We start from the raw sequence: 12,634 nt of genomic DNA, 5'->3' as shown, positions 1-12,634 counted from the left end.
TTTGTACTAGCCATTCAAAGGCGATTAGAAAAGGTATGGATCTGGTTTCTCTCCTGCGTGTCGAACTGGAACCCGGACTGGGAAATAAAGCCACTATGTTAGATCACTGAGGAGTGACGAAGGTGTGCTGCTGGTATGCAAGGTCTGTGCCTTAAATTCACTATAATTCGCACTGACAAATACAATCATTGAAAAGCGTCCACTCTATAATTGCAGTGAACATATGATGCGGGGAAAAAAAACATTCTTACCTTTATCCCGTGTCCGTACAAAAAACCCCACACAATAGCTATTTTATTCTGAGAGAGCTATAGGAATACATATGGACAAATCCAAACGATGCATTTCTTATATGAACTGCATGCACCGAGTGCTTCTCGCCCCGGTCCACTGCGGTACAGTGATTATCCCACTGCAGGTTGTGCACTTTTAAATCTCCTCAAAGTAAATAACAACCCTAGCTGCATGGCAATAATAGCAAGGTACCAAGTTCTTGTTATAGAAAAGGAGAAAATTGAAACTAAACGCTGCATTTAGGCAACCATTTTTGATAAGAGGATAATTGAGGCGACACTGGCATATAATTAGGGGATATATGCTATATCAGCTTTTATGCCTCCCTCCCAAAATAAACCCGGTCCGTAATCATTAGGCGAATTGTTCTTAATTTTCTGGCTGCAATTTTAACAAAGTGTGGTGGTGGATAATCAAAGAGATTTTGGTTATAACTTGATTGGACCATAATTATTTTTTCATCGCCCTGTCACTTCATTTTTTTTAAATCTGAAAGCATTATTAAAAAGATGAATAAAAGTGTATACATACTATATATATATATATATATATATATAAAGTGTGTGTGTGTGTGTGTGTGTGTGTGTGTGTGTGTGTGTGTGTGTGTGTGTATTTATACATGCTATAAGACTGCATGGCTAAAGGAGTATTATTGCAAATCCACCGTGCAACCCAGCCCACAAGATGTGTTATTTACTATATTGAGGTCTCCTGTTTCAAATATAGGATAAAAAAAAAGGAAAAAAAAGGAAAGTTTATTTCGGCAAATTGGGCAATTGTTCAGTAGATTTTGTTCTACCGGCGCATTTATTTTCAAGTGTCACATGTTCTAGTATTTTATAGCATCCTTAATCATAATGGTCATTAGCCGCCATCGAAACCAAGAGTTTGGAAATGAATTGATAGCCTACTTGCACAGAAGGAGCTAGAGGGGCATCAAAGAGAGATTCCTCATTAAGCTAAATTAAAGCGCACGCCGCGTTGCGCGTCGTGCGTAATTTTGGGGTTTGGGTAAAGTAAAACAAAATCGACTTGGCGATTCCCAAGGACGGTGGTTTTACGCGATTAGCGCGTGTGATGCTTGTCTGTGGGAATTAGGCGTCTCTGTCGCCATATATTATTTCCCCCATAGTTGTTGTGGCTGCGGTGGGAGTTGGTAAGGTGGGTTAACTGGAACTGAAGTCTCCGTGAAGCGCAGAGCACTGATGACGTTAGGTTGAATGACCAATCGGAAGGCGCTGCCCTTTGGAGACAAACCATTTTACTTGTAGTGTCTGCATCAAGTCTGGAAGCAAGGGCTCAATTTTAACAGAATCCACCTTAAAATCTCTTCCTTAACGTATGTCCACTTTCCGCCACATTGAGTGAGAATATTAACAGGAGGAGACGAAAAAAAGTCGCCGCTATAGACAATTCGGGTGTTGTTATTAGGACATAGCTGTTCGCGGCGGAGAGAGAGGGAGAGACAGACAGCGCGGCTGAGAAAGCCCATTTGGACTCGAGAGAGAGAGAGAGAGCGAGAGAGAGCGAGAGAGAGAGAGATAGAGGGGGGTGAGTGGCTCTCAAGGCAGAAAATTTGATGATGACCATGACTACGATGGCTGACGGTCTGGAAGCTCAGGACTCGTCCAAGTCTGCTTTCATGGAGTTTGGTCAGCAGCAGTCTCACTCACAGCAGAGTTCGTCTCCGTCGATGGCCGCCGGTCACTACCCGTTGCACTGTCTCCACTCTGGTTCTTCCCACCCGCACCACCAGCACGACAACTCCCCGTACCCCGCGAGCAATTCCTACAACAGGTCCCTACCGTACTCCTACGTGAGCCATCCGCACCACAGCCCCTACCTGCCATCTTATCACAACAACACTGGCGGACAGACACGGTTAGACGGCCCAGGTAAGAAAGAATTCCTTTCCACCGACGCCGAGAAAATGGCTATATCGTGTGATGTAATGTTCCGCGGCAAACACCGCTTTATCTATAAAACATGAAAATAAAATGACGCACGAAAATGTCGGACGAATCACCACGCGCAGGTGGACGGTCACTTTGGAGAGAATTGTGCGTAAATGGCATCAAATAATCCCGAACCTATTTTCCCTTTTGCCTTTATTTTTCAAATTTCGGTGTCCTGGTTTGTTGATCTGTATAGAACACTCCCCTCCGTTCCCACAAAAACATTTAATGCCCGGGGTGTAATGACAACTGTGGAATCCTCACGAACTATTCGTGGAATTAGGCGGCGTATTCGGTTTGCAACTTATAATTAGCATTTAATTGGCATGTCATTACGAGCAATATCCTAAATATGACACCGCGTTTGACGATTTTGAACACATGGCCGATAAGGCAATGCGAGCTGTCAATCTTTATCGCCCATGCACTGATTTTTATGCAGTTTCATTCTGGGAATCATTGCTTATCTCCGCCATCAATATATATTTTTTAGTTGTTGTTTTTTGGCATTCAGTGTTTGATGCGGATATCTATGAATGACAACATTGCACATTTTTGTTGCAGAGCAGCAGAAGACGACAGTGATTGAAAACGGAGAAATTCGTTTCAATGGGAAAGGAAAGAAGATTAGAAAACCTCGGACGATTTATTCCAGTTTGCAGCTCCAAGCACTGAATCACCGTTTCCAGCAAACACAATACCTCGCACTGCCAGAACGCGCTGAGCTCGCTGCGTCTCTTGGGCTTACACAAACGCAGGTATTTTACAGGATGCCAATATCAGCCTGAATGCCCTTTGTTAGACTACAGTATATCTTTGGGTACTGAAATCAAATGTTTGCCATTTCAACAACACTCGTACTTTGATTAACAACAACAACAACAACAACAACAATAATACTAATAATACTAATATCGATATATTGATGATTATGATTAGATGTATTGTTGATTATTATTATTATTTATATTATTTATATTATATTATATATTAACCTTATGTCATCATCGCCATCTTATTATTATTATTATTTAGTAGTATTATTATTAGTATTATTAATGTTGCGGTTTATTATTCATTTTGAAATGAATAATCATATTTGAAATAGTATAGGCCTATTTGAACTTATTTATTTTTTCCAGGTATGACATCTAATGTTCTCTACTGCAGCATCCATCTAATAATGCATTGCGTGTTCCTCTCGTGCAGGTGAAGATATGGTTCCAAAATAAGAGGTCAAAGTTCAAGAAGCTGCTGAAGGCGGGCCACAACCCAAACGAGAGCGACCCCATGGCCGCGTCCATCGCCCTCTCCCCCCGCTCTCCGAGCATTCCTCCCATATGGGACGTCTCCGCGTCGTCCAAAGGAGTGAACATGCCGACCAACAGTTATATGCCCGGTTACTCTCACTGGTACTCGTCCCCACACCAAGATTCAATGCAGAGATAGACTGGCATGATGCAGGGAAAGGTCGGAGACTGGAGGCCTTTTTTGGATCTCCATCAGCCTCCCCCTCGCACAATTAATTCCCGTCTGCTTGGAGACTGAATGCAGGGGGAGATAACACCCCCCCTACTCCCCCGCTTCAACAAGACAGGCTTGGCTGCTCTTTTCGTGAAGGATAAAACGCGGACATGCAGGCCTTGTCGGCGATGTGACACAAAACAAGGGAACTAACCATATTAGACTGTTCAATGGACTCACCTTTGTTATGCTTTCATTACATGATATGGCTGTCAATATACCAAATATGTCAGTGACATCTTTAGCAGATTCGGGCAATTAAGGACTATGCTGCCGGAGCCTGTCGCCACATGATCCATGGACTCCACTATTTGATTGGTTGTTTCTTCTATCTATATACATGCAAAAACGAGCAATTTGTCTGTTTGTAAATATATTCTGCGATTCTAGTTGTACATACACTTTTTATGTTTTGTCAGATTGAGTAAACCATGACTCGAACCAGATGTCTCTTGATCCTGATTTATACATAAAGAAATTATATGAAAAATATACCCGTTAAAAATAAGTAGCCTAGTTCTCATATCATCATATCATGTCATACTAACAATCATATAGAATCTGAAGAATACAGACAATTAAGCGTATATGGCCCATTTCTTCACCTATATAAAACATTACAGTAAAGATTTTTTGTAAAGTATAGGCTGCTTTGTAAAGTAGCATATAGATCTGTGAAATACACTGACCACCAGAGGAAATTAACTTACCCTGCACACGTGCACATGCAGCTCATCTCTTATACCTCGAAAGACATTTTGCTCCAGGTCCACCTCATCTATTTTCTGCCTCAATTATTAGAAGCATTGACGAAATGTTTTTCTCCACTCACTCACTCACTCACTCTCTCTGACTCTCTCTCTCTGTCCTAATGCAAGACGTGAAATGCCAAGCTCAACGGGATCGATCTCGAACAAAGCACCCAGCTGCAGTCGCGTTCAATATGAAGGAGATATTTGGGACAATTTGTGGGTTTTTATCCAAGTGAGGGCTTTTTTCCATTCTCATAAATGCAGGCATAATTAGGGTAATTTTTGATGTAGCCCGCTGATTACAGCGTTTTTACCGTCAAAGATAATTACCTGTAATTTTCTACCACTTTTAATACTAAAAGGCATCTTTATTTGGATTTGAGGTAGCACAGAATGAACAAAAGAGAAAATTATTCCGTTATTCATATACAAATTACTGAGAGGAGTGAACGCTTTGGTGGTAGCCATATTATATGTGAAATTATACGACGTTGAAAAGCTCCACACAGCTGTCAGGTCGTGGATGCCCCATTGGAGCTGAGATGCAGTGGACCCCGTTTTCATAAACCCTGGGGGCCATTTGCCTTTCCTTATACCTATAACCAATTTGACAAATCTTTCACCGTATATATAGCCCCCCCACAACTCTCTCTCTCACACACACACACACACACACACACACACACACACACACACACACACACACACACACACACACACACACGCACACACGCACACACGCATGCACGCGCGCGCAGTTGCTGAATATAATATGCGGTTCACGGGTTCAGCACATTTCATCAACTCAACTGATGTCTATTTTCATGCGACATAATGACAACTTACTGCAGGCATGCATGCAGATAGATAGATAGATAGATAGATAGATAGATAGATAGATAGATAGATAGATAGATAGATAGATAGATAGATAGATAGATAGATAGATAGATAGATAGATAGATAGATAGTAATAGAATGGTCAAAGAGATAGGGACAAAGATAGGTGGAGTTACTTATTATAACAAGCGGATACAGTATAAAGGTATAAGGTATACAATGTTCATAACACATAAGTCATCAACAAATAATTCCAGTAGCCAAAGACAATTTATTGTTAATAGAAATATAGATATCCAAGGACCGGTCCACAAGGATTCCTGCATGATCAAGTGACAAGTGACAACAATACGATATTAACATTACGGGCCTTGCCGTATAGTACATTTACATATAGGCCAATGTCAAATGTTCCAATTGCTTTATGCCACTGGAAGTGAAACAGAGTTTAGCCTAATATATGAACGGTCAAGAAATAATATCACTTGCATGTGTTCTACACTGCAAAACCGAACGAACAGATGAAACGTGATAAATAGGCTATATGCTTACCGTTCTTTAGTTTGTAGCACGGCCGGGACAGGGAAACACCAGCGACGGTACCGGGGTTTTACTGCTCGTGTTGAATAAGCAAATCCAGGTGTGAGTGTCTGCACACCCCGGTAGCTCTATATATATTGCCTGCAAAATTAGCTGTTATTACTGTCACTGTTTATAGTGATGGCGAGCTTGCATGGGGGAAAAAAACTCTCTGCAATCAAGAACCAAGCGCATCTTTGCAAATTATAGATAATTGTCAATGTCCAGATTATGATAATGGAGGCCTAATCCTGGAGAATAATTATTGTGGAGTGTTACAGTTGAAGCTGTCCAGTAAAGCTAACTGTCATTATTTAGACTCAATTTACAAGGGGGGACTTGTGGAAAAATATTCGTTTGGAAATAAACGGGGGGCTCTCGATATAATGGTGCGCGTGTACGCGCGCACGTGCGTGTGTTGTGCATGTTTTGGTGGGTGCACGATATATTGTGGGCGCAGCATAGGCCTACTTATTCGTGTGTGTGTGTGTGTGTGTGTGTTTGTTTGTTTTGGTGGGTGGCTGGGTGCACGTCTGCACATGTGTGTGTGTGTGTGTGTGTGTGTGTGTGTGAGTGTGTGTGCGCGCGTGTGTGTGCACGCGCGTGTGTGTGTGCATGAGAGATGTTTTCCCGTAATTTGGACATACAAACACGCTATAGTGCTACTGCGTGGTCATGTGGGTTTATGTGAAAATGTAATCTATATCTGTTACGAAATGTTGTATGATTAGTTTACAGTTGGTTGGACGAGCTACACCCGTGCAGGTGTAAAGGGGGGATTCAGTGTCAGGTGGACATGCATGGCCATGCGGGTCAGTGTGTAGCTCACATGGAACTGCATTGTTGTGTGCGTGTGCACTGCCCTATGGGAGGCAAGGCGAGAGGTGCCGTGTATATGTGCATGGTCATGAGAGAGAGATGGTGTGTGTGTGTGTGTGTGTGTGTGTGTGTGTGTGTGTGTGTGTGTGTGTGTGTGTGTGTGTGTGTGTGTGTGTGTGTGTGTGTGTGTGTGTGTGTGTGTGTGTGTGTGTGTGTGTGTGTGTGTGTGTGTGTGTGTGTGTGTGTGTGTGTGTGTGTGTGTGTGTGTGTGTGTGTGTGTGTGTGTACGAGAGAGAGAGAGAGAGAGAGAGAGAGTTGAGGGGGGAATGCTTTGTGTAAAATGTCTGTTTGTGAGAATGCACTTATATGTTCTTCTCAGGATAAATTCAATTAGGACAATTTCAAGGCCTCAATACTTCTTCTCACAGTAGAATGGTTTGTTTAGTGGTTTTGCAGTGGCAGCATTAGTATATAGTGCTGCTGCCTGCCTGCTAATAACACGGTGAAATGTGTAGGATTTTTATTTTACTCGGAAGGTGGGCTGCGGCCGGGAGTGGCAGAGCTTTGGAGCCGGTCTACCCCCACAGGAATGCGGATTGTCTCAGATCTCCGTGCCGCCCCCTCGCCTCCTCTCTGCCATTCAAAGCAACTAATTGTAGGGGACACAAAGGGAGCACGACTGCAGACTGTCTGCACTGCTCCAAGACAAATTTCTTTAGGCGGATTCTCAGTCTCAGACTCGGGAGAACACTGTCTCTTCCTGAATACAATTCTGGTGGCAGCAAAGCTATAAGCGAATACTATACTAATAATATAAGGCTTAACCAACGTATCTAAAAACATTGACATGCGACTTTCTGTAGCCAATTAGCTATAACCTGAGATAGGCCTATAGAAAAAATATGTAGGCATGTTGCATGCCCGACTGCAGTCTATGGCCTATATTTCCTTATAACTATCACATTTAATTTACCCCCAAAATAAAAATAAATAAACGTGTTTTGTTATGTCTGTTTAATGAAGTGGTAACAAATTTGCATGGCATTCCTTGTGTTCTAACATGATTTTAATAATATCAACGACTCTTTCAGCATATTTCTGTACAAGACAAATGAAGTATTCTCAAAATTCGGGCCAATATTTCTTTGGCCCCATGACGTGTCTAATTAACGTCAGTTATTTAGTCACTCAAAGCGACCTTATGTGTGAGATGCCAGACATCACCCTGAGTTTCATGATTTAAAATGTTAGGCCTCTATACCTTGTCTTTTGTCAAAAAAAGGCTAGCGAGATAAATATAAGTGGACATGCTGCATCCACTTAAACATATTTAAAAGGTATTATTTACAGTTACACCACCAATATAATTTATGGCACTTTCTGGATAGTTATAGCTGTGATTTACATCCGTGACACGTGTGGATATGTATAGCCTAAGGCTTAGGCTATAAACATCTTTTCTCAGAGTCCAAGTGGATTTTCAGTGCAAAATATTGGGATAGAAATAAGAAAATGCATTGAGGTCGTAACTCATATACTGCAAGTTTTGCAAGCCCATTGTCCATTTAAAACGTTTAATAAGTCTTCCAAAAATGCAATAAATTACATGCACACATTTACACATTTTACACGTTTCTTCTATGACTGGCATCAAATACATTGCATATTCCTCTGAAATGTTAAACACGAGTCCCATAGAAGGAAAAATATATATTCGAGGTGAACACCGCGCGGGTTTTCAATATAACGTCCCCGTTCCAAGAGCCAACGAGTGCTGTAATGAGTTGGTGGTCTGAAGGTGGGAATTCATCGACCCACCAGCCGCGGTGGAGTACCATGAGCCAGAGTTTTCCAAAAAGTTAGAGGCCGCCGTGTTGATGTTTTGTGCCTGTAGGCTGTGAGGCCTGGTCGAGCCTTGTGTGTCCCAGACGGCCGGGGACTGTGGAGAGTTGCACACCATTGGGTCGCTAGAACTGGGACTGTGATCGGGTGGCAGCTCGCCGCTTTTCATAATCTTCTTCAGCTTTGACCTTTTGTTCTGGAACCAAATTTTGACCTGGAAAGAGATTAAAAGGAACGTGAGCATTTTCACATTTATAACGTAATAATTAAGTATTTAGAAATACAGGAATGCGTCATGACGCACACAAATAATAATGGAGAAAGCATAGCCTACAAAAAAGGACCACAAATAAGACGGGATGGGTGGCCCAAACGGGCCGTTCACATATTTACGGTTGAAAAGCAACAACCACACGTTGTTAATGTGTCTATATTCGCAAATGGTCCAACTGAGTGAAATTAACACTTGTATACAGTGAGCGCATAAAGCCTAACATGCAAAGACAAAAGAATAAATCATGAAGAAGACCGGCTTGTGTTTTCATATGAACGCACCTGCGTTTGCGTGAGCCCCAGTGAAGCGGCCAGCTCGGCTCTCTCCGGCAGGGCGAGGTACTGTGTGTTCTGGAAGCGCCTCTGCAGGGCCGCCAGCTGGAAGCTGGAGTAGATGGTTCGGGGCTTTCGAACTTTCTTGGGCTTTCCATTTACCATCCTCACCTCGGGCTCTGCTACGTCTTTTTCTGTTGAAAATAGGACGAGACGTATTACAGGCTATGTATATGTATATTCCGCGTGCAAAATAGTTTCGTATATAATGGTAAGCCAGGCCTATATATTCAAAATAAGAAATATTTATGTAGCCTATGGTGTATTCACCGACTTCGCCACAGCAAGCAAAACAAATCCTTTTTTTTTTTAACTATTAAAAAAAAGGGTCATTATTAATAGGCCTATTATTATTTCAACATAACGCAAACTATGTTTTAAGGGCAAGAAAATTGCCCATCAGAATTTACAATGTTAATTCGTTTTAAGATTGTGGATACATATAGTCTATTTGTCTTGTTCATAATTAAAGATGGGATAAAACTATAGGCCTATATGTATACATTACAGATCCACAATGAATTATCCATTCCATGTAAATATGTTATTTGTTATAACAATGTCAATGTGTGTACACATTATAAAAATTGCAAAAAAATATCAATAATCTATAGTTGTATCAAATCATAATAACGAACCCGTAGCCTACCTTGTGGACTTGTCTGTGGCTGCACCCTGCTATATGTCCCAGCGTATTGGTGGTAAGCAGAGGTTGTGTAAGAGCTGTAATCAGGATACGATTTTGTCGAATAATTTCCAGCGGATCCATTTACGCCGTGGTACTGGTACTGATAGGCGTTGAGAGGCTTCCCATACGAGCTGGAATTCGGGGAACAATAACCGTGGGACATCCCACCAGCGGGGCTGTAGTAGCCAGAATCCGTGGACGTGGACTCGGGTAAGGTAGGAGATTCCTGAGACGGGTGATGCATGGCACTCGTAGAAAGTTGAAAGGAGCTCTGGAAGTCGGCGGGTTTAACACTCGGAATCCTTCTGTCGAATACTCCGGTCATAGTTTGAAGGCAGAAGCGTTTAAAAAAAATTAAAATTGTTTAAATCAAAGAACTATATACGTGACTCCAAATGCGTTTGAAGACTATAGGCTACACTGACATTGTGAAGGATCTCTCCTCGCGCTGTCGGGCTCTGTTGAAGACTGCAACCAGCCCCGCAGCACAGACTTGGTTAAATCCCAAATTGCGCTCTTACGCACTGAAGGGAGGTACTGGTTCCATTGGCCAGGGCGCAGACAACAGCTACACTCCAGCTATCGCGACACTTTGAGGCCGGGGGAGGAGGAGGGGTGTCAGACTTGAAGAGACTGACTGACTGACTGACTGACTGACTATAGGTTTTAAGATAGTCCAGTGGTTTTCAACCCTTTTCATATCAAGGCCCATTATTAATTCGGCATTTGATCCACGCACGGACCACCATTTGGTGCTATTTAGTCTCTCAGACCCAAAACTAAAGCATGTTGTTAATGTTGACACACAATGCCATGCATGCTACATGGCAAATGTTGATCAAATTTACAATTATTCTACATGTTCTAATTGTGTATATACTTCTTGTAAATTATAGGCCTAATGCAGATGTTTAACAATAATGTAACTCTTGAGAGCGTAAAATGAAACCAAAAGGACCCGTATATGGGTCCATTTGTTTCATTTTACGCTCTCAAGAGTTACAGATCTACAGTATAAGGGTCCATTTGGTTACCAACTCTCCATTATTTAGCTGGGGACCACCTGCAACCCCCTCAAGGACCACTGGTGGCCGGAGGACTACTGGTAGGCTACACTATATATAGGGTATATATTGTCAGAATTTCTTTCAGAAAGTTGAAATCAGAATCTATAGACAGACATGTCAAGATGCATTGCTAATAACTAAGTTAATTTAAATGTATAGGGGGGAGGGGTAGACTGTAGCCTATAGCTAAATCAACATTTTGTGTAGATTATAGAGCCATGGGATTTAACTAAACTCAAAATTAAAGAATGGAAATGTGATGCTTGACGTGTTCAAAATAGGCTACATTAAGCACAAGCTTGTGTAAAGTTACTTACTTTTTCATATTAGGTTATCAAGGATTCGTATCCTAAATTTGCATTTAGGGAGATTTTAATATACATGTTATAATTAATTGATATCAATTTTGAATATGCTACTGTGTTGCAAATCTATTACTAAGCCCATAAGGGCAGGGCAGGACACACACACACACACACGCACACGCACACGCACACGCACACGCACACGCACACGCACACGCACACACACACACACACACACACACACACACACACACACACACACACACACACACACACACACACACACACACACGCAAAACAAATCCAATGATCAGCACATCAGTCATATGAGGCCTGAAGGAACATAATCCGTGGTCGAATAGCGCCACCCAGTGGAAATGTTGTATTATTACAAAACAATTAAATAATATAGGATACGATAATAAAAAAATGCCTCTTCCCAGTCTACAAAACTGAATTAGGAAATTTACCGGCAATAAAGGTAGGCCGACAACGTTAGTGATTATTCATAGGAATTGTAGTAGACCTAGCACAAATTGAATCCGCCCCACGGGATCAATAGCAGGCCGCTTACAACAAAGTAACAAACAGAACATATAGTTTCGAGTAAAGAATCTAAGTGGTCAACTATTTGATCAACAGGCATGTATTTCTGCCTATTTAAAAAAAATGTAGGCTAATTGTTTTAAATGGGATAGAAATCAAATGAAATGAATTATAAATATTAGGACAGTGAGACAGGACTGGCCTAATACAAATCGTAAATTTTAGAGGCAATAGCTATAATAACTTTGATGGTTTGACCATTGATGAGAAAATTAAATAAAACAGAAAACATTTTTGTTAACCCCGGAAGCACTCTCCATTTTTGCGATAGTTATCTTCTTCCTGTGTGTTTTTTGAAAACATTGCGCTTTGTTAATTTAAACTTTGTTTATATTGTTAGCCTACAATTGCCATGTTTGCAACATGTAATGAATGGAAATGGCTACAGTGCATGGGTTTATTATTTTCGTTTTTTCCCCCTTCTCTACCATAAATCGGCGCGCCGAGCGTGCGTCTGACGTCACTGGCAGCCTTGCTCGCTAGCTTGAGGGCTTGAGTCACAGTTTTGTGTTTGGGATGTTACATAGAAAATAGTGACCTGTCGCATTAATTAATTCTGTGGCTACAGAGGTCACTGTTTTGTCATTTTCGTAAAATGTGTACAGTACAGTACAGTACAGTACAGTACAGTACAGTACAGTACAGTACAGTACAGTACAGTACAGTACAGTACCACACCTATCAGTGTTACTTGGCTGCAACTAGGCCTACACAAAACAATCCAAAAACCAGTGGTGCAAAAAAATTACTTGAGTAA

General features: G+C 41.5%; 2 protein-coding genes across 2 annotated transcripts; one reads left to right on the top strand and one right to left on the bottom strand.

Annotated features, from left to right (window-relative positions):
- Positions 1–1,638: 1,638 nt before the first annotated feature.
- On the top strand, positions 1,639–4,214 carry dlx6a (distal-less homeobox 6a). Its single transcript, XM_079522327.1, has 3 exons — positions 1,639–2,189; positions 2,814–3,007; positions 3,459–4,214. Exons 1-3 carry the CDS (start codon positions 1,874–1,876, stop codon positions 3,696–3,698), a joined length of 750 nt encoding a protein of 249 aa, XP_079378453.1. The 5' UTR covers positions 1,639–1,873; the 3' UTR covers positions 3,699–4,214.
- Positions 4,215–7,811: 3,597 nt separating this feature from the next.
- On the bottom strand, positions 7,812–10,357 carry dlx5a (distal-less homeobox 5a). The gene is made up of 3 exons (XM_079522471.1): positions 9,861–10,357; positions 9,161–9,345; positions 7,812–8,819 (listed from the first exon to the last, which is right to left on the bottom strand). Exons 1-3 carry the CDS (start codon positions 10,222–10,224, stop codon positions 8,502–8,504), a joined length of 867 nt encoding a protein of 288 aa, XP_079378597.1. The 5' UTR covers positions 10,225–10,357; the 3' UTR covers positions 7,812–8,501.
- Positions 10,358–12,634: the final 2,277 nt, after the last annotated feature.

This window comes from Electrona antarctica (assembly GCF_951216825.1).
Source record: "Electrona antarctica genome assembly, chromosome: 15".
NCBI classification, from domain to species: domain Eukaryota; kingdom Metazoa; phylum Chordata; class Actinopteri; order Myctophiformes; family Myctophidae; genus Electrona; species Electrona antarctica.
This window is presented reverse-complemented; position numbering and strand designations above follow the sequence as displayed.